General features: G+C 58.6%; 2 protein-coding genes across 4 annotated transcripts in view; one reads left to right on the top strand and one right to left on the bottom strand.

Annotated features, from left to right (window-relative positions):
- The first annotated feature begins 1,128 nt into the window (after positions 1 to 1,128).
- On the top strand, positions 1,129 to 5,089 carry HIC1 (HIC ZBTB transcriptional repressor 1). Of its 2 annotated transcripts, none has more exons than XM_082605374.1 (2): positions 1,129 to 1,305; positions 2,761 to 5,089. In XM_082605374.1, the coding sequence occupies exon 2, from the start codon at positions 2,781 to 2,783 to the stop codon at positions 4,926 to 4,928; it is 2,148 nt and encodes a 715-aa protein (XP_082461500.1). In that variant the 5' UTR covers positions 1,129 to 1,305; positions 2,761 to 2,780; the 3' UTR covers positions 4,929 to 5,089. The 2 variants fall into 2 exon arrangements, with proteins under 2 accessions (XP_082461500.1, XP_082461501.1); XM_082605375.1 differs by lacking the exon at positions 1,129 to 1,305 and adding an exon at positions 1,622 to 1,687.
- Positions 5,090 to 5,907: 818 nt separating this feature from the next.
- SMG6 (SMG6 nonsense mediated mRNA decay factor) overlaps positions 5,908 to 26,106 on the bottom strand; it is a 231,900-nt gene continuing 211,701 nt past the window's right edge. For both annotated transcript variants that reach the window (XM_082605367.1, XM_082605368.1), the window contains exons 15-19: positions 24,110 to 24,256; positions 14,621 to 14,774; positions 11,331 to 11,542; positions 10,935 to 11,016; positions 5,908 to 7,664 (exon numbers count right to left, since the gene is read on the bottom strand). In XM_082605367.1, the coding sequence (XP_082461493.1) occupies positions 7,534 to 7,664; positions 10,935 to 11,016; positions 11,331 to 11,542; positions 14,621 to 14,774; positions 24,110 to 24,256 (726 nt within the window). In that variant the 3' untranslated portion in view covers positions 5,908 to 7,533. The remainder of the gene's footprint in view (positions 7,665 to 10,934; positions 11,017 to 11,330; positions 11,543 to 14,620; positions 14,775 to 24,109; positions 24,257 to 26,106) is intronic.

Here is a 26,106-nt window from a genome sequence, read left to right as displayed (position 1 = left end):
GGCGGCTGAGGGAGGCGCAGCCAATCAGAAACTGCAGGCGTTCTTGGGGACCCACTCCCACCCCCCCATGTGGGCGGGGGGCAGAAGGTGCGGGGAAGAGGCGGAGCGTGGGCTGAGGAGGCCCACTCAGCCACACAGGCGCTGGCTGCAGGCCTGATGTGCCGGGGCGGCTCGGGGACACTTCCGGAGTTAGCTGTGCGAACGCCCGCGCTCTAGTGCGGGGTGCCCTCCCTCCCAGAAGGGGCGTCACCTGCAAGAACCCGGCCTTCACGTGGGGTGCAGGACCTTGCGAGGCATCCCGGGCTGCAGGCCGTCCTGTGACTTTTCTCTCGGGTCCGTGGTTTTGGAGACGAGGTCGTTCAAGCGGGTCGTCCCTCAAAACGGCTCACACGGGGAATCTGGGGGCTTGGGTCGCTTCTGCGGGACCCCCAGGAGGCGCTGTCCAGCCATTCCCAGTCGCATATCCTGGGGTCCCTCCAGAGGCCTGCAAGTTCAGGGTGGGCTGTTTGGGTACCACCTCTGCCCAGGTCATGGAGGGCCCTACATGACAGTCCCCTGAGTACGCCAGAAAGCCAGATCTTGGACTCCGGAAGGGGGCAGGTGTGTGTCTGTGCAAACATGAGCGCCAGCGGGTGTCAATGCCTGGAGAGGGTCTGGGTGCAAACGGGTTTATTCTGTGCATACCTATCCCATGTGGCTAAGTGAGGGTGGGTGTGTTGGGGGGTTACAAATGGACAGTCTCAACCAGGAATATCTAAGGAGGGTCCCCTAAGATCTTGTCTATCTTCTTCTTCCTTAGGATTTCCAAAACCTCTCTCCCACCATCTACTGTCCCCTCCTTGCGGGCAGGACTTAACCGAACTGGGGCAATGTGAGAATTTAGAAATATGTACAGGGGAGCATTCAGCTCAAAACTCCGGGGTCTGTGGGGCTCGCAAGTCCGAGGCTGGGACCTCCAGGTGGGCACATCTGGGAGGCTGAATCTGCCAATAGGCCCCCCTCCTGAGTCCAGCTCCGCATCTGGGCGCCTCCGGCCCAGGTGCGCAGGAAGGAGGCTGTGGCTGTGTCGCGCAAAGTCCCTCACGGCCGCGAGGTGGCGCCATAGCTGCAGCAGCGCCCGCCGGCCCGGGCCGCTCCAGATAAGAGTGTGCGGAAAGCGCGGCGGGGCTGAGACGCGACCAGGACGCGGGGAGGACGGACCAGCAGGACAGACCGACCGGGGGCCCGGCGGGCGGAGGGCAGCGCAGCCACGTCCCCCCTGGATCCGCCGGCAGCCGGGCCCGGGGCTTCCGACATGCCCCCCAGGTAGGTTCTAGGGGTGGGGACCGGGAGGGACAGGGGACCCGAACAGCCCGGTCCTCGCGCGCTGGCCGCCTCGGGCGCATCCTCTGGCGCGGGAGCCCCAACGCGGCTGGCGTTTAGGGCTCCGGGTGTCGCCCCTAGAGGACTCAGGACTGCCGGGCCGCTTCTCTGCGCCGGGTTCACGGCAGGGTCAGCGGCCCGGGGCCGGCTCTGCCCGCACATGGGCTAGAGAAGCGAGGGGAAGGGAAGGGGAGCTGGCGGGCGGGGCTGGCAGGGGCGCTGCCCTCCCTGGCACAGCGCGGCGCCTGGCAGCGGGGCGGGTGGGGCGCCGACTAGGAGCTGCCACCGCCACGGGGAGGGAAGCCCGGCCGGGCTGCGGCCGCAGGTAACGGGCCGCGAGGCCCTGTGGGCCAGGCGGGGAATAGGGTCGGGCGGGCGAGCGGACGGCCGGGGAGCTCAGGGCTCGGTTCAGGCCCGGCGGCCGCCTGGCTGCCGAAATTGGGGGCCGAGAGGAAAAGCTGGGAGCCGAGGGACTGCGGCTGGTGCGCTCCTCCCGGCCTGTCTGAAGTTGGGAAACTTTTCCCCAAGTTTGGGGCGGCAGAGGTCCCGTGGAGAAGGGGCCGAGGGGAGCTGGGGAGGGAGGCGCCGGGCCCGCGAATGCAGAGCGGAGGCCGAGGCCGGGGCCGGGACGCGGGTGGGGCGCAGGCCGGGGTCAGGGCCGAAGCCGGCTGTGCGCGGTGCCCGCCCGGGGCGCTGCCCCCTCCCTCCCTTGGGAGCTGCGTGGCTCCCCCCTCCCCCCCACCTGCTTCCTGCCTCAGCCTCCTGCCCCGATATAACGCCCTCCCCGCGCCGGGCCGGCCTTCGTGCTCTGCCCGCCACGGCAGCCGCTGCCTCCGCTTCCCGCGCCACGGCCGCCGCCCGGGCCTCAACTGAGGGCCTGACAGCCCCCGGCCAGGGCGGCGCCACGGCGGGCACCGCGCTCCCCTCCTCCGGACCTCTTCCCCCAACTGGGGCAACTTCTCTCGAGGCGGGAGGCGCTTTTTTACTCGGCTCCCTTGTATCCCACTTGGGCAAACTTCTCAGCCCTGAATGACTTTTCCTGCAGCGGACATTTTCCTCAAATCGGGTAACTTTCCGAAAGGGTCGCTTCGCCCGAACAGTTTTCTCCTTGGAAGCCCCCAGAACCCAGGCGGTGAGCCCGGCGGTATCGGGCCTGGGGGTGCAGGCCAGCCTGGCCTCCTCTCCGCCAGCCAGTCTCGGCTCCTTCTTTTGGTCCAGGCCGGCCGGCCCAGGCTCCCACTCTTGGAGGCCGCGGATCCTCCGCCAGTGCCCAGGCCGCGGTGCTCAATGCCCCTGCCCAGCTGAGGGGAAGGGGAAGTGGAGGGGAGAAGCGCCGGACTGGGTGCAGGCAGCGAGGGCTCGGTGCAGCTCAGACCCGGCTGGTGTGTGTCCCCGCAGGAGATTGTGCTGGGCAGACGATGCTGGACACGATGGAGGCGCCCGGCCACTCGAGGCAGCTGCTGCTGCAGCTCAACAACCAGCGCACCAAGGGCTTCTTGTGCGACGTGATCATCGTGGTGCAGAACGCCCTCTTCCGCGCACACAAGAACGTGCTGGCGGCCAGCAGCGCCTACCTCAAGTCCCTGGTGGTGCATGACAACCTGCTCAACCTGGACCATGACATGGTGAGCCCGGCCGTGTTCCGTCTGGTGCTGGACTTCATCTACACCGGCCGCCTGGCTGATGGTGCGGAGGCGGCGGCGGCGGCCGCCGTGGCCCCGGGGGCCGAGCCGAGCCTGGGCGCCGTGCTGGCTGCCGCCAGCTACCTGCAGATCCCCGACCTCGTGGCGCTGTGCAAGAAACGCCTCAAGCGCCACGGCAAGTACTGCCACCTGCGGGGCGGCGGCGGCGGCGGCGGCGGCTACGCACCCTACGGGAGGCCGGGCCGGGGCCTGCGGGCTGCCACGCCCGTCATCCAGGCCTGCTACTCGTCCCCGGCCGGGCCTCCGCCGCCGCCCACCGCCGAGGCGCCGTCGGGCCCCGAGGCCGCAGTGAACACGCACTGCGCCGAGCTGTACGCCTCGGGCCCCGGCCCGGCCGCCGCGCTCTGCGCCCCGGAGCGCCGCTGCTCCCCGCTCTGCGGCCTGGACCTGTCCAAGAAAAGCCCGCCGGGCTCCGCGCCTCCCGAGCGGCCGCCGGGCGAGCGCGAGCTGCCCCCGCGCCCAGACAGCCCTCCCAGCGCCGGCCCCGCAGCCTACAAGGAGCCACCGCTCGCCCTGCCGCCCCTGCCGCCGCTGCCCTTCCAGAAGCTGGAGGAGGCCGGACCGCCTCCGGACCCGTTCCGCGGCGGCGGCGGCGGCAGCCCGGGACCCGAGCCCCCCGGCCGCCCCGACGGGCCCAGCCTCCTCTACCGCTGGATGAAGCACGAGCCAGGCCTGGGAAGCTACGGCGACGAGCTGGGCCGCGAGCGCGGCTCCCCCAGCGAACGATGCGAGGAGCGAGGCGGGGACCCGGCCGCCTCGCCCGGGGGTCCTCCGCTCGGCCTGGCGCCGCCGCCGCGCTACCCGGGCAGCTTGGACGGGCCTGGCGCGGGCGGCGACGGCGACGACTACAAGAGCAGCAGCGAGGAGACGGGCAGCAGCGAGGACCCCAGCCCGCCCGGCGGCCACCTCGAGGGCTACCCGTGCCCGCACCTGGCCTATGGCGAGCCCGAGAGCTTCGGCGACAACCTGTACGTGTGCATCCCGTGCGGAAAGGGCTTCCCCAGCTCGGAGCAGCTGAACGCGCACGTGGAGGCGCACGTGGAGGAGGAGGAGGCGCTGTATGGCAGGGCCGAGGCGGCTGAGGTGGCTGCAGGGGCCGCCGGCCTCGGGCCCCCTTTTGGAGGCGGTGGGGACAAGGTCGCTGGGGCTCCGGGGGGCCTGGGCGAGCTGCTGCGGCCGTACCGCTGCGCGTCGTGCGACAAGAGCTACAAGGACCCGGCCACGCTGCGGCAGCACGAGAAGACGCACTGGCTGACCCGGCCCTATCCGTGCACCATCTGCGGGAAGAAGTTCACGCAGCGCGGGACCATGACGCGCCACATGCGCAGCCACCTGGGCCTCAAGCCCTTCGCGTGCGACGCGTGCGGCATGCGCTTCACGCGCCAGTACCGCCTCACCGAGCACATGCGCATCCACTCGGGCGAGAAGCCCTACGAGTGCCAGGTGTGCGGCGGCAAGTTCGCCCAGCAACGCAACCTCATCAGCCACATGAAGATGCACGCCGTGGGTGGCGCGGCCGGCGCGGCCGGGGCGCTGGCGGGGCTGGGGGGGCTCCCCGGCGTCCCCGGCCCCGATGGCAAGGGCAAGCTCGACTTCCCCGAGGGCGTCTTTGCTGTGGCGCGCCTCACGGCTGAACAGCTGAGCCTGAAGCAGCAGGACAAGGCGGCTGCGGCCGAGCTGCTGGCCCAGACCACGCACTTCCTGCACGACCCCAAGGTGGCGCTCGAGAGCCTCTACCCGTTGGCCAAGTTCACTGCGGAGTTGGGCCTCAGCCCCGACAAGGCGGCCGAGGTGCTGAGCCAGGGAGCGCACCTGGCCGCCGGCCCCGACGGCCGGACCATCGACCGTTTCTCCCCGACCTAGAGCGGTCTTGCCGCCGCGTGGCCCCGGCCCGCGCCCTTAGGCAGCGGCGGCGGCGGCGGCCACCAGCAGGCAGGCACACCGCGCCCGACGACTGTAGTAGCTGCGGCAGCGTCGCCGCAGGGGCGGCGGCCCCACCTGGCCTCACTGCTTTGTGCCTTAGCCCGGGGGTGGGGGTGGGGAGAAAACCCCGGGACGGGGGTGGGATGGGGGAAGGGAGATTTATATTTTTGATATCAGCTTTGACCAAAGGAGACCCCCGGCCCTTCTCCGCCTCTTCCTGTGGTTCGTTGGCCCCCTCCCCCGGCTCCGTGCTGCTCTTGGGGGAAGGGGTGTCACTGTTGGGGCGCTCCCAGCCCTACCTCCGGCCCTTGCGACCACACCCATTCTCACTGTGAATCTCCCCGCTGGGGTCGGAGCGTCGGGCAGAGTTGGGGAGCGGGGAGGGGACTGAGCCGGCCGGAGGGCCCCCCGCCCCCGCCCCCGCCCGCCCCGGGACTGATAATGTGAAGTTCCTCATTTTGCACAAGTGGCACTAGCCCCAGGGCTAACCTTTCCCTCCCTCTGGAGTCAGAGGGCTGAGACAGCCCTGGCCTACCCGGTCTCCCACTCCCGCGGTGGTCCCCCCCTCCCTTCCCTGGGGCCCCGGACCATATTTATTGCATGCGCCCTGGGCGGCCCCCCCAACCCCGAGCCCAGGCTGGGCTGGAACGTGGTCTCTTTAGCTCCCTCCTCCTCGTTTGTATATTTCCTACCTTGTACACAGGCTCTTCCAGAGCCGCTTCCATTTTCTATACTCGAACCAAACAGCAATAAAGCAGTAACCAAGGACCCTGGACCCAGCGGCTCTGTTCGCCCTGCACAAGGAGCTGGGTGGGCCGCACCGGGGTGGGTGCAGGGGCCAGAAGCAGCGCCCTCATATAGGTGCGGTGGCTTGGACCTTCCCTCCCCGGTCCCAGAGACAGATCAGCAAGAGCTCAGGTATGTTTCATAACTAAAAATTTATTAAGGGAACAAATCCAGTGCTGCAAACGGGACAGAAAGGAGAGACAGGGTCTCCCACCCACCCAGTCGTCAGCCTTCATCCAGGGGAAAGGATCTCAGAGGAGAGGCCAGGGACCCTATACCCCCAAAAAGCCCAGTCTTCTGAGGCCCTGGGGGACTCACCGCCCCAAATCGTCGGCCGTGGCTCTCCTGTACAATTCCCCCTCCTTCTGGCATAATCTCGGGCCTCCGGGAGAGCACTGCCTTGCTCCCATCCTCTGGGCAGGCTGTATAGCCAGATGGGGGGCTCTGGGGGATCCCCCCACTGGTCCCATCAAAACTTACTCCTGGCTCCGCCTCCAAACCCTGTCTTCCCCTAAGTCCCCCTCCATCCCTGTCCCTGGGTTGGGAGAACGCTTTCCCAGTAGGAAGCCTCCTGAGTGAAGCTTTGAACACAGGTGCCAGCTAAAGAGGCAACAAAAAACTCCAAGGCCTAAGGGCCCCTGGGTCAAGTTCTTCTAGGGCAAAGCTAGAAACAGGGTGCAAACTTCAGGCTAGGCAATGCTGCTCCCAGGCACTGGCCCACCCTACCCTCCCTCAGGCTGGGCTGGAGGAGCCTGGAAGTATCCCAGAGCAGAGGGGCCTGGGAAAGGTGGTCAGCGGCAGGAAAGCTTTCTTAGGTTCCTGCCACAGGTACCGCGGGAGAAGGATTCAGAGTGAGAACCTCCGTGGCAAGGAAATGAGGGGCCAGGAAGGTGAGAGGAATCAACTAGAAAGAGAAGGAGGGTGAGGGGGATGATTCAGAAGGGGGAGAGGGAGGGGGAGGGGGAGTTGAGAAGAGTCTGAGGAAATTTTGTCAAGTGGGAACTAGAGCAAAAGGCAGGCCAATGGAGGGAGATGGAGCAGGCAAAGGCCACCCAGGAAGCATGGGCCTGAGAGCAGATGTCCCTTCCCTGCAGACCCATGACCAACCGAGGGGAAAACAAGTGGCCCAGTACAGTGGACCCAGATTGGTAAGGGCGGGAAGAGCAGCGGGATGGGTGTGTGTGTGGGGGGGGCCTAGGGCTGCTGTTCAGAACCCAAGTGGGGTCCATAGGGGAATCCAGGCCTCAGGGGGAGAGAGATGCCCTGAGCACTCTCTTCACGGCGTGACCAAAGCCTCTTGGACGCTTTCAGGACAGGGGCTCTGAAGATTAAAGGGACCCGTGATCTCACCTGCATCTGATGGAAACTCTAACCCCCTGCCCCATCTCCAGCTGAGAAAGTGGCTGAGTCCCTGGGCTAAGAGGCCTTCCCCCAGCCCTTGAACCGGACACGGGGAGGGAGAAAGGCTGAGCACCGGCGGTCTGTCTGGCTCGCCCACCTGCTGTCACTGCAGCCAGCCACCTCCCTGCTAAATCCCGGCAGCCCAGGAGGGTCCCAGCGGCTTCCGCCCGGCCCTTGGGAGGGGCTGTGTGCGGAGCAGCTGCCCCCACAGCGCGGCCACGGCGGGGGTGGGGGAAGAGGGTGGTTTACTGTCTGGGTGGACAGGTGGCTCAGGCACGCGGGCATCTCCTGTGCTACTCTGGGCGCCTGGTGGCCTCTCGGGAATGGTTCCATGGGGGTGGGCCCCGCTGTGGCCCTCTCAGCCCACCTGGGCCCACGTGAGGAAGGCCGGGATGTCCCGCACAGGCACATTCCTGGTCAGCGCCTTCACACGCAGGTTCCGGTCATCCGTCAACAGCACCACCTCCCGCAGTAGCCGGATCGGCTCCTCTGTCGGCACGAGAGAGCAGAGGGACTTCACTGAGGGCAGGAGGCAGGGGCACTGGCTGCCTCTCCTCTTCCGGAGGGGAAAGCAGTCCTGGGGGCTCAAGGCCAGCCCTATCTTGGCCCTTCCACAGGTCCTTTCCCTCGTGCGGACTATCAGCCGAGGGCGCCCCTCCCCTACCGGCTTAGGGAGGGCCATGAGGGGCCAGGGCTGGCCTTCTGCTCTGGACCCCTGCCTCCAGCATAGGGCTGTGCTGCCTCGTGCCCTGAGAGCTGCCCGACCCGCCAGCCTCCACAAACCCCTCTTCTCAGGACTCAGCTGAGAGCGCAGAGCCGGCCCTCCTATTCCTTCTGACTGCACGGCTAGTCCTGGACCCAAAATATTCCTCTCTTCTGCACATCTTCTCCGCCCACCCCCCATCCCCCGCAAGGCCAGCAGATCCACGCTTTAGGTATTCAGAGGTAGAAAACTCAAGATGGAATACAAAATGTATCCAGGGCTCCCAGGAAGTGAGGAGAGGGGTTAGCTCAGGGAGCTCTGAGGAGAGGAGGGCAAGGGTCCCGGCAGAGCCCAGCCAAGGTGGCCCTGAGGTTAGAGCCAAAAGATTCCCTCTATTAACTAAACGTGATCCGTGTGTACGGTAAAAACCTCTAGGTACAGAAAAAGGAAAGGTGAAGTCGCATCATTCTCCCTGTTCTCTCCCTCATGTCTCTCTGTCTTGTTTCCCAGGGTAGAGCTGTGTATGTCTCCAGATTTCTTTATGCACATTTACAAGTGTATATATGTTATATAAGCTTTTTTTCTATAACATTACAATCATACTCACCGTACCTACTTCATTCAAATTTTAAAGATTTTAAAGTTCTTTCTATATCAGCACAAACGGACGCACAAACGGATAGCCTTCGTTCTTTTTAGATGACTTTTTAAGCAGGATATCTTCCCCCACTTCTTTCCCCCTAATTCCCTAAACTTTTAATAATGTATTGGGGAGAATTTAAGCTGGGGCCAAGCACTCACACAAGTGACATCCCCACCCCTGCTAAGGCCCCTTGGGTGGCAGGTCCACTCCTCGGTCCCAGGCTGGGTGTTTGCTGACGGAGGCCCGGCAGACAGTGAGGCACAGGAAATGTCCTGCGGGGCTTGCTGACTGTGAGGGCTGGCGGGGCTGGGGGACTGCAAACATCCCTGCCGACCTGAGCAGTTTCAGGCTTGCCAGCTCCAGGCAGGGAGGCTGAGAACTGGCTGTCAGCCTTGGGAGGAGTCTGGGGGGAAGAGGGAGGGAGAGGCTCGTGGGGTTGATGGCGGTGAGAGAAGGGGAGAGGCGGAACGAGGGTGTGGTGGGAGGTGAGCAGCTGTGGAGGACAGAGAGGGAGAGGAAGGCAGCCATGGGGAGAGGAGATGCTCTGAGACTGCTCGGCTGCTTGGGCCTGGCCCCTCGGGGTGTGTGCGGTGGGGCGGGGGGGACGTGCAGTGCCATGTAGGGCTCCCAGCGGCTGCCCAAGTCTGTCCACAGCCCCACTGGTCCTGCCCTGGGACTCAGACCAGGCGAGTCCCAGGCCTTAGGTCAGCCAACCAAGGCCCGGCATTGCTGGCAGGGGTCTGCAGGGGTTTCTGTGGATACTTTGAGACATTTTTAACAATAAACATCCTCTGTTTTGACACTGGTAACTTCACTTTGTTAGAAACCAGAGACTGTCATCTTGTCAGGCCCCATCCGCCATAATCCACATGATTTTAAAATTCAACATCGTTTACACATAAACATTTGGTGATGGTTTCTCTGTGAATCTGACAAGTTAATCTGCTAAGAATTCACACTGACAAATGGGGTTTGATTACACCAGCCGTTGCTGATGTAATTCTGATAGGGGCGGTCCCCAGGATGGCAATGGGTTCCTGTAGGCTGTTTGGGGTGAAGCGGGGGGGCGGGGGGGGGGAGACTAGGGCCAAAGCCAAAATGTGTCTCTGCTAAGAAAGAAACAGCTCTGAGGCTGGGTGGGGCCACAGCAGTATCTGAACCGTACTTCCCAACAAGGCCTTCTGCACTCCTGCCTACCTCTCCCTCAGAAGGTGCCCCTCTAGGAAGCTGCCTGGGAGCAGAGCCCAACCTCCTCTGTTGGGCTCAGCTAGGACTCCTTTTTACCACTTGAATGCTCTGGATCTGGCCCTAAGGGACAGTACGTGCAAGCCACGTGGCAGGACCCCTCTGGAGAACAGCAGCTGTGGGCTCATTACCAGCCTCAGGTACAGAGACTGGGGCAGCAGTGAGGGGCTGCACTGAAGTGGGTGGGAGGAGGGCTGGAGAGAAGACAATCCCCAGGCCAGCCTAGAAGCCAAGGCCAGGAAAGTAAGCAGAGACAAGAGATGGGTGACAACTAAGAGAAAATGACAAGAAGCTACATACACACAGACACAGACTACATGGTGAGAATTATCAGCTCTGCTGATGACACCGAGATAGGAAATCCTAGGAAATCCTTCCAAAAGAAGAAATGTCAGAGTCCTGGGTGCCGGGAGCAGAAAACACCTGAGCCTCGCTGACTCTGAGGGGCTGAGGGGCTGCGTCAGAGGAGAGATGGTTCTGGGTTGAGGGTGAGGTGCTAAAGCACCTGGAAGAGAACCCCTGGTTCCCAGATGGGATTCTGCTCACCAAAAGGGTTTTGAAAACTGGGCTGAGGGCTCAGTCCACAAGCTCTCACCTGCCTCCAAAGGGCTGTGTCACACAACCAGAGAGACAGGAAGGAAAGGCCCACCACTAGGTGGGGAAGCACTCCTCCCCACCACCCCCCATACACGGTAAACATTCACGGATGAATTGAGAGGATGAACATGGCCAAGAACAGGGAGGTAGGCCCTGGGGACCACCAGGGACTGTCCTCAGAGCGGCAGAGGGCTGGGCTCAGGAGACCATGCCCAGAATAAGCTACACTGAATCATAAAGACATTCTTGCTGTCAGAGAACTCACCGAGGACCCAAGAAAGGAAATGGATGCATGCACAGTGGGAAAGTTCAGTCTAGAGCCCAGCTTCCTGGGCTAGGCCCATCCCTAGTTGGCCGAGGGTTCACCTGAGGGTGGGGGAGTTGTGACAGGGAGGTCTGACTTCCAGGAGGGGAGGAAACTGGGCTGGCCTCAGGCTTTTATCAGGCCTGAACCCTGATTCCTTAAACTTCCCAGGCCAGAGTCAGTGGAGGGACCCTTCCCTAGGGCCAAGGAGAGCAGGACAAGGTAGGGAGGGGAAGGGATGGTCCCGAGGCAGACGCAGAGCTGTACCTTTGCTGGTGGGCATGAAGTCCTTAGCTTTGTCTTTGCAGTAGTGGAGGCAGCAGGAGAGGATCAGGTCATCGTTGTTGCCCTGGAGGAAGACAGGGTACGTGCCACCGGGCAGTGGGGGGGGGCGCCACGCAGAGGGGGCACAGGTATGCTCTGCCTCTGGGGTCCCGGGGAAGGTCACTTCCCAGGGTCCCTCCCAGACATGCCCTGGTCCTGCTTGGCCAGGTCCAACTGTGCCAAGAGTGGTCTAGGGGACAAGGAACTCCCCCTCCTGGGCCTCGATGGTGGCCGTCCCCTCGGCTGCTCAGGACAACTGGCCTTCCTCTAGCCCCTCCCTCCCGGAGACCCTGTTCTGAAGGCTGGCTGTAGGTGCTCCCTTTTTGCCCTGGGTCTCACCAGCTGGCCAGTGATGTCCTCACTGCGGAAGGCGATGGATTCGAGTTCATTGCCACGGCTGGTCAGGGCCCGCAGGCAAGAGTCCCGACTCTCGAATCGCTGCTCGAGGAACTCAATGGACTTCCGGGCCTTTTCCTGCACCACACGGGCATAGCCCCCAGCCCGGTGGTCTGTCTCCTGCCCCTTGGCCAGGCCGTCCAGCTCATTGATCACTGATGAGACACAGTCCCGCAAGGAATCAGCCTCAGCAATCAGCAATCACGTCTGTCTTCGCCCGAGGCCTCGCTTTCCCAGCCAGCCCCTCCCCAGACCACAGAAGCCATCCTGCCCCACAGGAGTCTTCCAGTGAAACTAGGGGATCTTGGGGGGCAAGAAATGCCCCAGACTTTCCACAGTGTTCTATCTTCTTTCTGCCTTTTCCCCTGGGCCCCACCCTCCTCCTGGGAGGAACTTACAGGGAGTTTCTGGAGCTGCTGTATTCAGGGGAAGAAACCTGGCCTCTCTATCGCATTCCTCAGTTATAGAATCAAATCGAGAGGGTCCCTCAGGAGAGGCGAGGGTATGTAGCGGCTAGAGGAAAGAGGCACTCTCCCTCATCCGCCTGGGCCCCCACCACGGCAGTCCAAGAGGGGCCCAGGTTCATGCCCACCCCTGCCAGAGCGCAGGGAGGTCACGAGGTGGCAAGTGGGGATCACAGCCTCACTCACAAGGACCCTGCTATTCCCCTAAACCCCTGGCACATCTACCTCCTCTGATAGTGCACGTGTGTGTGTGTGTGTGTGTGTGTGTGTGTGTGTGTGTGTGTGTGTCTGCCTGCCTATGTGTCTGGGACACAGCTTCATTTTCTGGTGAAGATTCTTTCCAAAATTCCAGCCAAAAGCCTGAGGTCAAGTGGGAAATATGCACTCCTTGGGGGCTCCGGGAGAGTTTGGGGTCTGAGGCCTCTCCTCAGTGCAGTGATTCATGGCTCGGGGAATCGGCGTGAGCATGCTGTTCCATGGTGAGCCTGGCACTCACCGTCTGGGTATTCAGAGACACTTTCTGGAAAGGGCCCATGTGGGAATACACACACAGACACACACACAGACACACACACACCCCATGCCTTCAGCAACCTGAGGCTGCAGTGTCCACACACACACACACACACACACACACGCACACGCACACACGCCACGCCTTCAGCAACCTGAGGCTGCAGTGTCCACCCAATGTATGGCTGAGGTTGCGGAGTAGTGGTGGATGGGTGTATGGTACAGCAAACAGAACATCAAACATGAAAAACTGGTATTCTATCCCAAAATCTGCTTTCCTGCTTCCAAACTAAACAGGCTTCAAAGGGGAAGCTTGTTTGTGCTTCTGCACCAGGTGGGGCTTCTCGAAGCTGGGGTCAGACCTTAGGAGCAGGGAGCAGGTTAAAGAGCACAAGAAACAAGCAGAGAAGGCTGCCGGCTTAACCCTTCGTGCTCTGCGCACAGGGCAGGACTCCCCTGCGGCGCCTCACCGAACAGGAGCCCCCTCTACAGCCCCTGAGAGTCAAGGCCCTGCCCAGCTGAGGACGCTTCAGAAAGGCTGGCCTGGATGCCGTGACAGAGTTGGCATTTCCCAGTGCCCCTGGGGGTTGACCAGTTATTCTCTATCTATATTCTCCTCTGAGTTTTCTCATCTATTTGCTCCCTCCCCACTGAATCTGGCTTCCCCCACTGAACCATAAGCTCTTCAAGGCCAAGGGCTGCAGCTCTGCCTTTCACTGGCTCCCTTGGGAACAGGAAGACTGAGCACACAGTAGGGGCACAGTCGGTGCTGGTGACTGAGGGCTCTGCCAGCCTGGGATGGTGTCTGAGGCTCCTACCAAGACTTAGGGGGCTCCTGAGACGCCAGCAACCTCTCAGTTACACCACTTCCTGACCACCTAGCAAAAAGTGACCAATTCACTTTCTTATCCCTGAAAATCTCCTGGGTAGGAGAGCACAGGGACACGCTATCCTGAAAGTTGCCCCACCCCGGGCCCTGGTGAGGGTAGAGGGGAAGCTGCAACAACTCGACAGTCTGGCTCTACCTGGGGCAGACAAGCTGCTCTACTTCTGAAGAACAGAAACCCTTCCCTTGGGTCTAAGGGCCTGGGTTGAAGAGGCTCTGGCCAGGCCACATGGGGAGGGGGAAGGAAGACAGGGAGGGTGGAGGCGGGACGAGGGCTGCTTCAGTGCCAACATTCTCAGGTGGTGCTAACGTGTTTCCCACAACCCCCCAGGGTTCTATAGCCTCTGCAGGGGCGGATGTTTCCTGCCCTTTGTTTCCACTCTCATCTGGCACTAAGACACTAGGGACTGGGAGGGAAGGCCCAGCGGAACATCTTGGCATGAATGTCAGAGGTGGCTTGGCAGGCAGACTGCCAGTCTGGCAGATTTTCCAGAGGACAGGGCCCCTCAACTTGCTCCAAGTGGCTGGTGAGAAGGGGACATTAAAAAGCCTGGGCTTGCCAGCCATCTCCCAGATACTCTCCCTCCACAGGATAGCTATCAGTGATATTAGCTGTTATCAGTTACATCAGACAGCAGCCCGGAGCCCAGAACACAAAGCCCATCCTGAAGCTGACCCACCACAGGGCTCCCAGAACCAGAGGTGCCTCAGACAGCCCTCTGGAGATAGCCCAGCTGGGCTCCTTTGGCCTGAGGGTGGAAGCAAGCTAGCTGGGTCCTGAGATGCTGACCCTGTACCAGCACCAATGACCAGACGGTGGTAAGAGCCCAAGTGGCAGGAATCCACACGCGTGAGCCAAGGGCTTGCTCTGGAGGGTTTCCATCAGCCTGGCCTTAGGGTGACATTGGCCAGAAGAATGTTACCTCGAACCAACAGAACGATCATGAAAAGCTACAAGACAATCAGACCAAAGGCATCTAAGCACTTCAAAACCCTCCCAGCCTCCCTGCCAGACCACCCAGCAGCACTGCCGCTATCTGCCAGGGCTGAGTGTTTACCAATAACGGGAACCAGCTTTGCTGTTTTACTGCAAGCTTTATAAGGATAAAAACAAGGGCTGGGCTCATGCAGCCTCTGGTTGCTGGGACACAGGAGTCCATTTGCTCAAGCAGTTTAAGCCATGGATCAGCCATAATAATTTGAACTGCTTTGATTATTAAACAATTTTCCTTGCCCCACACATTCCCTACTTCCCTGCAAATCCTGTCTTACACACACAGCAGGGTTCTGCCTGCCTGGCCCCCAGGCTGTGGGGCATGTGTGTAGAGGGGGTTACTGCGTACATGCAGGGCTGCTCTGGCCTGACTCACCGATGAGGGGCACCACCAGGATGTACTTCCTGCTCTCCAGCAGCTGTGCCAGACTGGCCAGGTGGTCAATGAAGCCGTTGGTGTCTGGTACGAGGAACAAGGGTCTGATCTCGAGCTCCATCTGCCTCAGATGACTCTGGTCCTCCAGGACAGCCTACAGGGACACAGAACGGTGAGTGAGCCAGTGAGTGAGTAGGCAAGGGGTGGGCGAGCCGGGGCCCTGAGTCCACGGTGTGTCAGCATCCTGCCCCTTCCCACCCCAGAGAAACAGCCAGTCCCTGTCGGGACAGGCCCGAGGGCTGGGCAAGGCACTGCAATAAAAATCAGTGTAGACCAAATGGCTTGGGGAAACAGGCGTGACTAAAACCCTCGCATAGGACTGAGAAGGGACCTTGATGGTTATTAAAAATAACGGGTCTCTGAAAGTAAGACCTTGGGCTAAAAATCAGCAAGGGAGAGTTAGGTTCCTTGGATACGGAAGTGGCTTCACATTCATTATCTAGGCAGCATATACAGGGGGTACTTCTCAACCGAGACACTTTTACGTATATGTATATCCCAAACAGAATTTATTTCAATTTACTTCACTGTGTACTTAAAAACAGGAAAGAAAAAGAATAAACTCAAAGTCTATACAAAAAGAGTGATGCTGACAACTAACAATTAACACCGAAGTGTCCCACATCGGCGGGAGCTCACATGGTGGGATGGTTTAGGACCCAACTCACAGATGTGCAGAGACCACCATCCAGACTGATGAGAATCGTCACCATCTTCCCCCACCAGCATGGTGATCCCTAAACAGTAGTCTTCTGTGCTCTACCTACACTCCTTTGCCACGATTCTGTACAACCTGTACTCTTGTTTACTTGATGTTTTTCTTTAAATTGACTTTACGTCAGCTCGTTTTTGTGGCTTAGCAAATAATATCTGTGGTATCAGGAGTCTGAGAGCCTAGGAATATGTTTACCAGCGCAAGCGGCATTTCCGCAATAAAGAGTCAGAATGTCTTCTATGCATCATTGAAAAAACCCCTCATGTGGCACCAGTGGTCTGGGCACCACACCTCGGAAGGCACACGGCCTAGCGCCTGTTAGTCTTACAGATGTTCACGTCTTCCAGGGAAGCTCCATGCTCATCCGTAAAAGCCCAATCTTCTCAAGTCCGCCAGGGCCTTGTGTAGCGGCAGCTCTTTGAGACTGGCTCTGGGTACACCTGTCACTACAGAACATGGTCACTGTTGTGCTGCTTCCTCTTCTGGGGACCGTGGCCAAGAAGCAGACTGATGTGTGGGCATCTGCCCAGACAGTGTGCTCCCTGTGTGCAGAGCCAGAGGGCACTGAAACAAACCCGGTAGGGGCCTGGCGAGCAGGTCCCAGCCCTGTCCTGCCCTCCCATGGCCTCCTGCCACACACCAACTTGCAGGGACAGAGACACAAGCATGGAGCAGGGGAGGAGGTGTGCGTGCCAACTGAGATGGGGCCCACAGGCTGGGCCCTGGCCACTAACAGTCAGTGAAAAAGGTGATCAGGTTTCACTGGCAGTGACAGTAAAACTGAAAGGGCATGCCTCTGAATGCTGGGGGTGGCTCCTCTGTGACCTGCTGGGGACCTCTCCCTATGAGTAAGTCATTGCTGCCACTGCCACCACAGCGGGTGGAAGGCACAGGACGCTGGCAGGCCTGAGAAACGCAGCTGAAGGGCTTGCCTGCTGAAGTCTTACGGCTCTCACCTCATGAAGGGAAAGCACCTCTGCTGCAGGCCACCTTCCCAGGGGAGGTGGGTCACTGGCCCTCCCCATGGGGCTGCCAACTAGAGGGTGACACACATTCTACCGAACTCAACTTGGGCATTAAAAAAAACCCTATTTTTTTATTGAGATATAATCGATATATAACACGTGGGACGGCGCGGGCATTTTGTGAGAACAGGAAGCGGTCCCCACTCAGGCTTAGTGAGCTCTCCCGTCTCTCTCCTCACAGAGGGAGCATCAGCACTCCTGCTGCTTATTTTCCCAGGTCTCAGCGTTCTCTGTCCAGCCTTTCCACTGCCTGGAACGTTTCTCTTGGCATTATAGGCCCCTAAACCTCTGTCTTTCTCAGTGAGAAGGGGCAGGACGCACCCTGATGCCGGCTGGGCCTGAGCACAGCACCTCTGCCACCGTTCCGCTCAGACCCCTTTCACATCTTAGTTTTCCTGCCTCCATAAATGATCCTCTGGCCCTAAGGCTGACTCTAAGGACGTGGCATTGGCTGCCCCTTTTACCCTGTGGGAACAATGAGCTCCTAAGACCTCAGACCACCCTTCCGTAAATGCTGGCCATGGGCAGGAGGGCCTTTAGGCCAGATGGCCGAGGGAGGCGGGGGGCTGAGCCTGCCTGGGTGTTTTGATGACAGGATGGAAGAAAAATCTAGGTGCAAGGTCCAGGGAAGCGCTAGCGGTCTGAGTTCTCTGAGATCTGGCTCAGGGCCAGAAAGGTGAACAGAGGCCACAGCCTTTTTGGGAGGTGGCAGCCTTGTTGGTTCCCCAGGGGTGGGCGGGATCAAGCTGATGAGGGTGGCCAGAGCTGTGCTGCCACCATCCGGTCCCAGGGACACCCGCAGACAACTTCCCTTAACCTGGCTCTGCCCAGTGAGTCACTGCACAACTGCTTCCTGTTCCCCACATGCCCTCCTGGAGTCTCAGGAGATTCACTGAAGCTGCTCCCCCTTCTCTTGGGGTACCAGTGGGACTCTGGGGGGTCATACCTGGGTCAGGAGACTGGCCCAGTCCCCTTTAAAGAATGGCAGACAAGGAAGGATTGGGAATCCGCAGCCCCTCGTCTGTGGGTGTCGGTGTTTCCGGCCCTCTCTGAGTGGTGCTGTGTGTGTGTGTGTGTGTGTGTGTGTGTGTGTGTGTGTTTAGCATTTGCCCTCCCAACTTTTCCAGATTTTACCCGTCAGATTCCTGGCAGCTGTGCACGGCGCCTGTGCCGGCCGTCACGTCCCATTCTGATCTCTGGGTCGCACGGTGAGAGAAGGACACAGGATGCGCAGGGAGTGAAAAAGTGATGTCGGTGGGGAGAGCGCCAAGTCCCCACTCACAGCCATGGGATGCTTGGGGAGAAGGGGGAAGCATGCTGCTGTGGAGTTCAGAGGCCGGTAGTGAGATTTATTTTTGTTTGTATGAGCAAAAAGCTGCAGAAGCCTCTGGTGGGGGTGAGGGGGGCGCAACTGGAATGCTGTGATTCAGACGGACTGGCCCTGGCCTGGAGTCAAGTGTGCTGACCCGGAAGGAGAGTTCCATAGGAACCCTTCTCACTGCAGCTAAGGCTGGGCCACAGTGGTCCTTGGACAGTGAGCTGGGAATCCTAGGAAAGCAAGGACATGTTGAATCAGACCAGTGGCAATACGGACCATAAAGTCACAAAGTGTGAAGAAGAAAAGAACTTAATTCTGTTTCTGGAAGGCGCTAAGTAACCAACTTTCTCTGAAGGACGGAGGCATCCTTGAGCAAGGTGGTGGGGAACTGGGAAAGAGACAGTCCACAGTAACATCTGACGAGGAAGCTAACAGGCTTGGGTCCCCAGGAAGGACTCTTTCACAGGTTAAGTTCCTTCTTCTAGATGGTGGGAATGATTGGGGGATGCTTGACCCTTTTGGAAATTGAGACACTGAGAATGACAAAGGTCATGTGGTTAGCTCACACGGCAGTTGTGGAACTTGAAGAACTCAGATCGCAAAGCAGAGCCAGATCAAGAGAAGACCTTCTTAGGTCTTCCTTCTGTGTAGGGCTCCAAAGGGAGTGTAGCTGCTTCCTTCCCTCTACAGGGTGATGGAATCATTTATACCTGAGCCTCTTTGGCCAGAGCAATGTCTTCACCAGAAATGAGAAGTCTGGTAACATAGCATATTTCCACCCTCATCTTGTATATGCAAGTATCTAGCTAAATGCCTGATACATGTACTAGTAACTTAACAGATTTCAGTTTCCTTTCTTTCTGCCCGACTCCATTTCTCATCTTTTATACATCCAGGGTGGGTGACTGTCTGGGGACACCACTAGGGAACAGAACCGGAGCTGGGGAGGGGCGAGGCAGTGCACTGCTGATTTCTATTGTAAAACTCGTGGCACTCTTGGTGTTTTGGGTTTTTTCCCCTTTTTTCTTTAACTATGTAGAGGTATTTTTAAAAAACAAAAGATGGAAAAATGGAAATGAAATATTAATAGGAATAGCTGGTGAGATAACCACCAGCAGTGCAGACAAGCATTCCCTTTTTTTTTTTTTCTTTTTGGCCGCACTGCGCGGCATGCGGGATCTTAGTTCCCTGACCAGGGATCAAACCCGTGCCCCCTGCAGTGGAAGCATGGACCACTGGATCACCGGACCACCGGGGAAGTCCCAGGCATTCCTTCTTGAGCTGCAAAAACCAAAGGGCACAGATTCTGCATTTGCTATAGAAAGCAGGCAGAGTCACTGGTTTCTGTTAGCATCTTCATTTGGGGTGGGTTGCTCATGGGAAAGTTTCTGCTTAGGATCCCTTCTCTGGATATCCAAAGTCAATACCACAAAGCTTAACACATACTTGCTATCTTTTTCAAGGTTATAATTATGACGATTTGCTTGCTACTTCTTACTGCCCTTTCTAGATAGACAGGGAATGGCAGGGCTAAGCATGACACCACTGAGCTTGCTACAAGCAGCAGCCTAAGGGTATTCCAGCCAAAAGCCTGACCATTTCTGCAGGAGGACAGGACCCCGTGGATGCTGCTGGAACCAGGGAGGTGAGAATGGCTGGAGCAAGCTCTGGAATGTGCTGGAGTGGGGAGGGTGGCCGCCTGGCCCCACAGGCTGATGTGCTTTCCTGCCCTGGCGTGAACGTGCCCCTGGCCTGGTAGTGCGCTGGCTCCCACCCTGTCTCCGACAGCTAGGAGCCAGGGCTGAGTGTCTGCCTTCCGCTAGATTCCATACAGGTGTGGGGGGCTCTTTGCATGCCCCATTGTTCCACAGCGCCCCCCCCCCCAGCTGGGTGGCAATATGAATGGGCTGCAGCTATATTTAGAGTGAAACTCCTGGGGCTACCACAAAGGAGTGACTGCATCTTCAGGAGGGTGGGTGGGCGGGAAGGGGATAGGGGAGTGAAGCTATTTTCAGAACACATGTCATTGCTGGCTACAGAGCAAGACTGTGGCCATAATGCCGAGGGAAACAATAGCCGTGGCCAGAGGAAGAGCCTGTTATGTTTCAGGTGGGATGTTTGCAACTGCTCAGGAAACCTGACCCCGCCCGACAGCAGCACAAATCACAGCAAAGCCTCGTGGAGGCAGAGAGGAGGTGGGGATTCACAGGGCCAGGGCCAGGGTGAGGTGCCAAGAGGCCACGCCTCAAGCCCGGAGGAGGACGGTCAGTGACTGCTTTGCCCTGAGGGCCTGGTTGGGAAAGAAACACTCCTGACCAGTATCCCAGGCAAACCATGTACCCTGCCCTGGTCTCTGGACGCCTCTCAAGAATGGCAAGGGGAACGGAAAGAACTCGGGAGGAAAGCAGCAAGGTGGGCTCAACCAGCACAAGATGAAGAGCTGTCTCAGGCAACAGGCAAAGCCTGGGCTGAGCCGGAGAGTGCGGCCTCGAAGCCCTGGGTGGGCGGACTTGGCCCCCAGCATCCGAGGCCTGCCTGGGTGCCGAGGCTCCAGCTGCACAGGTCCTGAGAGCTGCCCACACCCCTTTTCTGACCTCCAGTCGGCCCCACTCACCAGCCTCTGTGCAACACCGGAAGCAGGGAGGGACAGGCTGCGGAGGGAGGCCAGGCCTCACCTCCCCCATCCCACAGATGAGCTTAGGCCCGGGGGTCTCGGTGGGAGCGGGAAAGTGGGGGTGTGGCTATGGCCCCAGATCTCATTTGGACTTTACAGCCAGCATGGGGGCCGGGAGGATTTTTTTCAACCCCACCTTCACATCCCCTTCCCCAAACATGTGTGGTTCCTGTTTTGCTGCATCTGTAAAAGGCGCTGGGAGCTGGGGACTTGCCTTACACCTCTCGGTTAACACCCCTGGAGACCGATGGAGTTCGGAGCACAGTAATTTACAGCCCATCTCTCCGATCTTAATTCACCCGATGCTCCTCTCTTCCTTATTGTATTAGTGTGACCCAGGTACCTGCCAACAATAATGGCCTCTCTAGCTAGGAGCCTCTCCCCCACTCCCAGGACAATTTATACCTTTTCCTTGGGATTTTCCCCCCTTAAATTAAACAAAAAGAGGGAAAATAAGAAGAGGTTAACATGGGTTTGGAGCACTGCAGCCCCGTGGTTCTGGGCAGGGAGCCAATGGCCCGAGGGCACACACATGTGTGTGCTCTCCCAGAAGGGCCTTCACCGGCCCTGTTTTACAGCCACCTCGGCACAGACTCCAGGGTTCACGCATATGGCCAGACAGATGTGTCTGGCTTACGTTCAAGGCTGGAAAATGAAGAATTATGGAAGTGAAGGGCCCCGGGCATTAAACAGGGGGTGGGGAGAAGGGAAGGGGGGAATTTCTCCTCTGCTGAGAAATCCTCCTGTGGCTGTGAGGCTGGAGGAAGAAGGCTGACAGGAGGCAGGGCCGCCAGCAGCGGTGCACGTGGGGCCTGTTCTTAAAGGGGCCACAGCAACCCCAGCCCGGACGGCCCGCAGCAGGCCATCGATGCCTGGCCTGAGCAGCCTGCTCCAAGGGAGCTGACAGGGAGAACCAGCTTCCGGGGCAGGAGCAGCTGCGGGCTCCGGAAGTCAAGTCTCATACAAGGACTCTGTCAGGTACCGCCTGTCACTGGAGAGGCCGGGCTGAACACACTGCCTGAGACAAGGCCATGTCCCCTTGGTGCACGCTCCCACAGCATCTTGCACTTCCCTTTGGTCACAAGGCTCGCTCACACTTCAAATCACTGACTTCTCCACGCCAGTGGACACTCTGGGACGGGACTTTCTTGGTTCGCTCCCGTGTCCCCTCACCACCAGCCTGGTAGGTGCTCACCACCATTTACTAAATTGAGCGGAAGACACGGTCCCTGATTCCAAGGAGTTCACATTACGGCGGGGGGAACAAGTCCAGAAATAAGTGTAATTTGAGACGTGATATACATTTCACAAATGAGGTATAAATCAGTGCCACAGGAACACTGAGCAGAGAGATGAATTCCTCCTGGGGGGAATCCGGGAAGGCTTCACTGGGGAGATGGGGTTTCATCTGGGGACTGAAGGAAGAACAGAATTTCAACAGGTAACAGGAAAGGTGGAGCAGAAAAAGAGTACTCGGGCTTGAGCGAACAGCAGGAACAAAGACGTGAGAGTGGGGAAGGGCAGAGCTGTCTGGGGACAGTGGGTAGAAAGGAGGGTTAGTGTTGTCCAGGCAGGAGGGCTGGAGTGTCTGGACAGGCACTTTGCGTGCACTGTCTTTCTGAGGGAGTTGCTGTTACCACTTTCATCTGACAGATGAGGAAACAGGCTCAGGGAAGTTAAATGATTTGCCCAATGTCATACAGCTCGTGAGGGCTCATGGGGACGGGAGAAGAGGTTGGGAAAACAGACTGGGAACAGACGAGAAAGCCCTAGATGCCATAGTAAGGAACCCGACTTTATTAGCCAAGCAAAGGCACTGATGATTCCTGAGCAGGGGAGTGGCTCTTTTGGGGAGAGAACGATGAAACCACGTTAAGATGCATTGCAGGCAGGGAGCCTGGCATGCAGACCGTGTACCACACAACTCCAGGAGCTGCATTCACAGACTACAGGGGAAGGGGGACCCCCTGGACTTGTGCAATGCAGGGTTGCTGGCTACAATCCAGTCAGTACCTGGACCAGAACAGCAGTAGTGGCAATGGGGATGGAGAAGGGGGGGGAATAAATGAGTGAACAGATAGGCTCTGATAAGAAATCAGGCATGAGGGGTTAAAAGCCAGTGAGGAACTTAAGATGATGCTCTCGCTACTACCATCTATGAACTCACTGAATGAAAATACTTGCTGAGGGCCAACTCCATGTGCTGAGACTAAGAAGTAAGAGAAAGGGAGGAGGAGACCAAGTAAAGAATGGTGGTGAGGAAGCCCAGGAGGGTGGTGTGGTCACCAGACAGAGAGGAGACGAAGGTCCTCGTGTGCGGAAGTGAGGCTGGAGAGAGGCGGCTTTGGGGTCCAAAGCTACAGGGAAGTCAAGTGTGATGAAGACCCGACAAAGGTACTTGGGTGACCTCTGATGCAATCGCCTCTGTAACTGCTGGGCTGAGAGTCAAGAAATGGAGGTGGTAGTATGGATAGAACTTTTGGGAAGACTGATGGTGAGGAAGAAAAGAGCTACCGGACAGGAAGAGAGACAGCTTGCAGACAAAGCTTCGAGGGCCACGACAGAGGTTCACACAGACTGCGCGAGGGTGGAGGAGGCAGCCACACCACAACGGCAGTGATGCTGGCGCAGGCTCAATTCCGACTGGTAGACTCATATGAACACGTCTAAAGGACCACGGGTCCCAACTGGTATCCATTCCCCTCTCCCGGGCAGGGCTCTGTCTGATGAGCGGTCAGCCTGCTATCAGACCACGGTGTGCCGTGCACTATTCTGGCTGCTTTACGTGCACCGGCTCCTGTGGGCCTCACAGCCACTCCAGGCGGTAGGTGCTATCACCAGTTTCACTCTGCAGATGAGGAAGCAGGTTGGGAGAAGTTAAACAATGTGCCCAAAGTCACAAGGCTAGTAAGTGGCGGAGCCCAGCCTGATCAGGTCGGCCTGACCACACGCACTACGCTCCATGCCAAAGGCCAGAGGTGGCTGAAGAGAGGGCTGAAAAGAGACATTCCTAAAGACGACTGACGCTTCCCCACGTATGCAGTTAGTCTGAAAGCAGGGAGCATGGCCGGCTCTTCCCCGTCTGCCCCACGCCCTAGATAAGAAGAAGTGAGCTTACAGTGCCAGAGTCAGACCTGGGAGAGCCATAAGGAAAAGCCTGTTGGAAGTGAAGGTACGGGTCCACAAGAGGGCTGATGGTGCAGGAATCCTTACGTGGCGATCGAGTAGCTTCTCCCTAGGGTTTAGAGTGTGCTGTCCAGAGGGGCTCGGCCATTACGGTGGGAATGCAGACAAGCAGACTGTGGCCATGACACCGTCTCCCCCGAGAATAGGTGTTCTCAACGGAGAATCCACGGCTTTTCCGAGAGTGTCTGGACAACGTTCAGGGGAACTCTGAAACCCCTGAAACTGTGTGAAAGGTTGCGTATGTGTGGTGTGTGTTCATAGATCATCACTGGGGGAGAAGTTTTCAGCAGATTCTGAGAAGAACCTGGCCCTGCTTGCAGCCCCGGAGGAGGGAGACTCCAGGCACCAAACCAGAATTTAGTGGCAGAGGAGGAAAACAGGTGGTGGAACCAGGGCGGACACTGCAAGACTTCCTGAGTGAGAGGGTCCTGCTCATCCCTACTCCCATCTCCCTCATGCCCTACACAGACCACCAGCCACACGGGAACCACCCTCCCCAGGCAGGCCCCACCTGGATCTTCTCTTGGCGACGCTGCTGCTCCGCTATCTTCCTGGCCAGAGCCAGCTTCTTGGCCCGAAGCTCTCTGATGTCATCCTCGCCCCCGCTGCCTTCAGCCTCCGAATCTTCCTCAAAGTCTTCAATCACCACGTCCTCTTCCTTTGCCGGTGGTGCAGGCCAGGGGAGAGAGGAGACTGTGAGCCCACAGCACAGACCAGACCCACCCTTCCGTCCCGCCTGCGTCCCAATCCAGGCCTATCTGGACCATTCCAAGCACAGGGCCCCACGGTGTGTGCTTGCCCCAGCTCAGGCAGAGGCAGGTCGAGGGAAGCTGTCATCCTTCTCCCCCGGCAACTGCTCCCCTTTGCGCTCCAGGGCCCTCCTCTTACACACTCACAGATCCACACCCTATCTACTTCCATGCCCTTCACAGCCCTTCCTTCTTTGCACACACTCAAAATGTCAAACTTTGGGCCCATTTTCATTTTGAAATTCACCAAAGGGGAAAACAACAGATAAAGTTAAACCACCCAATATAAGTCTAGTTCATGCTAGCAATCGGATAGGAATCATTCTGGCCAACAGCTGGGAGTTAGCCATGGAAGCTCCCTTGTCCCAGGCAGCATCAGGGAGCAGATGCTGTAGTTCAGCAGACCTTGCCCTGGTTTCTTTTTTTTTTTTTTGCTGTACGCGGGCCTCTCACTGTTGTGGCCTCTCCTGTTGTGGAGCACAGGCTCCAGACGCACAGGCTCAGCGGCCATGGCTCACGGGCCCAGCCGCTCCGTGGCATGTGGGATCTTCCCGGACCAGGGCACGAACCCATGTCCCCTGCATCGGCAGGCGGACTCTCAACCACTGCGCCACCAGGGAAGCCCCGCCCTGGTTTCTTTTTAAGACCACAGCCTGGCGGTGCGGGGGCTGGGGGCCCCATGATAGGAATTCACATGCCATGACCTTGCTCAGCTGCCCTCTGGGGGCCTGCACAGACTGGGAGATGGCTGGCTAGCTTAAGGAGTCTCCTGCCAGGCTGGTGGAGCCTTCCCCAGGGATGGCACCTCCCTGCTTGCAGCCTCAGCTCTTAGAAGCCACTACTCCCCGGGTGGTCCCAGGCTCCATTTCTCACTCTCTCACTTTTGGCCTTGGTCAGTAGAGAACATGCAGCTGCCCAAGAGAGCTTCCTTTGAGGGACAGGGTTAGCACGGGTAATAGGGGTTGACTTAGTAGAAGATTCCTGGGTCTGAATGATAACTGGATGATAATAGTACCACTGATTATGACAATAACGGCTACCATTCACTGGGTGCTTATTATGAGGCCAGGCACCAGGCTAAGCATTTTTCATGCATTAACTCATGTAATACAATAGCCTGTACACAGATGCTATCATCATCCCTATTTGATAAACGAACAAACTGAGGTCTAGAGAGGTAAACAATGTGCTCAAGGTCACGACGCTAGGAAGTGGCAGAGTAGGGATTCAAACCTTAGTGAGTCTGATTCCCAAGTCTGTGCTCCTGCCACAAAGACCAAGCAGCACAGGTGCGGTCCTGGGTCTAGATGGTAAGCCCAGACCCAGCCCTTTGCCAGGCCTCCCACGGACTCACAGGGATCCTGCTCCAGACAGACTCTCTCTCCTCTAACTGTCCACCTCAAGGATATTCTGAAGGACTCTCTGCGGAAAGTGGTTTAGCAAGAGTGTGTGAGCCGGTGATGCTCTGTCTTAGGAGTAGAATCTAGGGGTGGGAAGACAGGTGTTCTGGGAGCATCCTTAAGGAAATGGATTCTGTTCTGCTCATGAAGAATGATGTCTCAAGAAACAGCTCCCCTCTCCTCTCCCAATCAGCTCAAGGGACTCAGTTAAGAGACATGAGATCTCGGGATGGCGCCAGAACTGCCACTATCCTAAGAGGTCTCCGGGGTCTGGGATGCTGTCCACAGTCACCACTCATCGGACAACGCGCAGGCTCTAGTGTCACAGGGCCCACTTCCAGAGAGGCCCAGGCCGTGGG

The sequence above is a fragment of the Mesoplodon mirus genome, assembly GCF_964341445.2.
Source record: "Mesoplodon mirus genome assembly, chromosome: 18".
Taxonomy (NCBI): Eukaryota; Metazoa; Chordata; class Mammalia; order Artiodactyla; family Ziphiidae; genus Mesoplodon; species Mesoplodon mirus.
Note: the sequence above shows the minus strand (reverse complement) of the source record. Positions and strands in the feature narration are given on the sequence as shown.

Bases quoted from the DNA above. Each gene is read 5' to 3' on its own strand.
- HIC1 (XM_082605374.1), top strand. From the start codon at position 2,781: ATGCTGGACACGATGGAGGCGCCCGGCCACTCGAGGCAGCTGCTGCTG.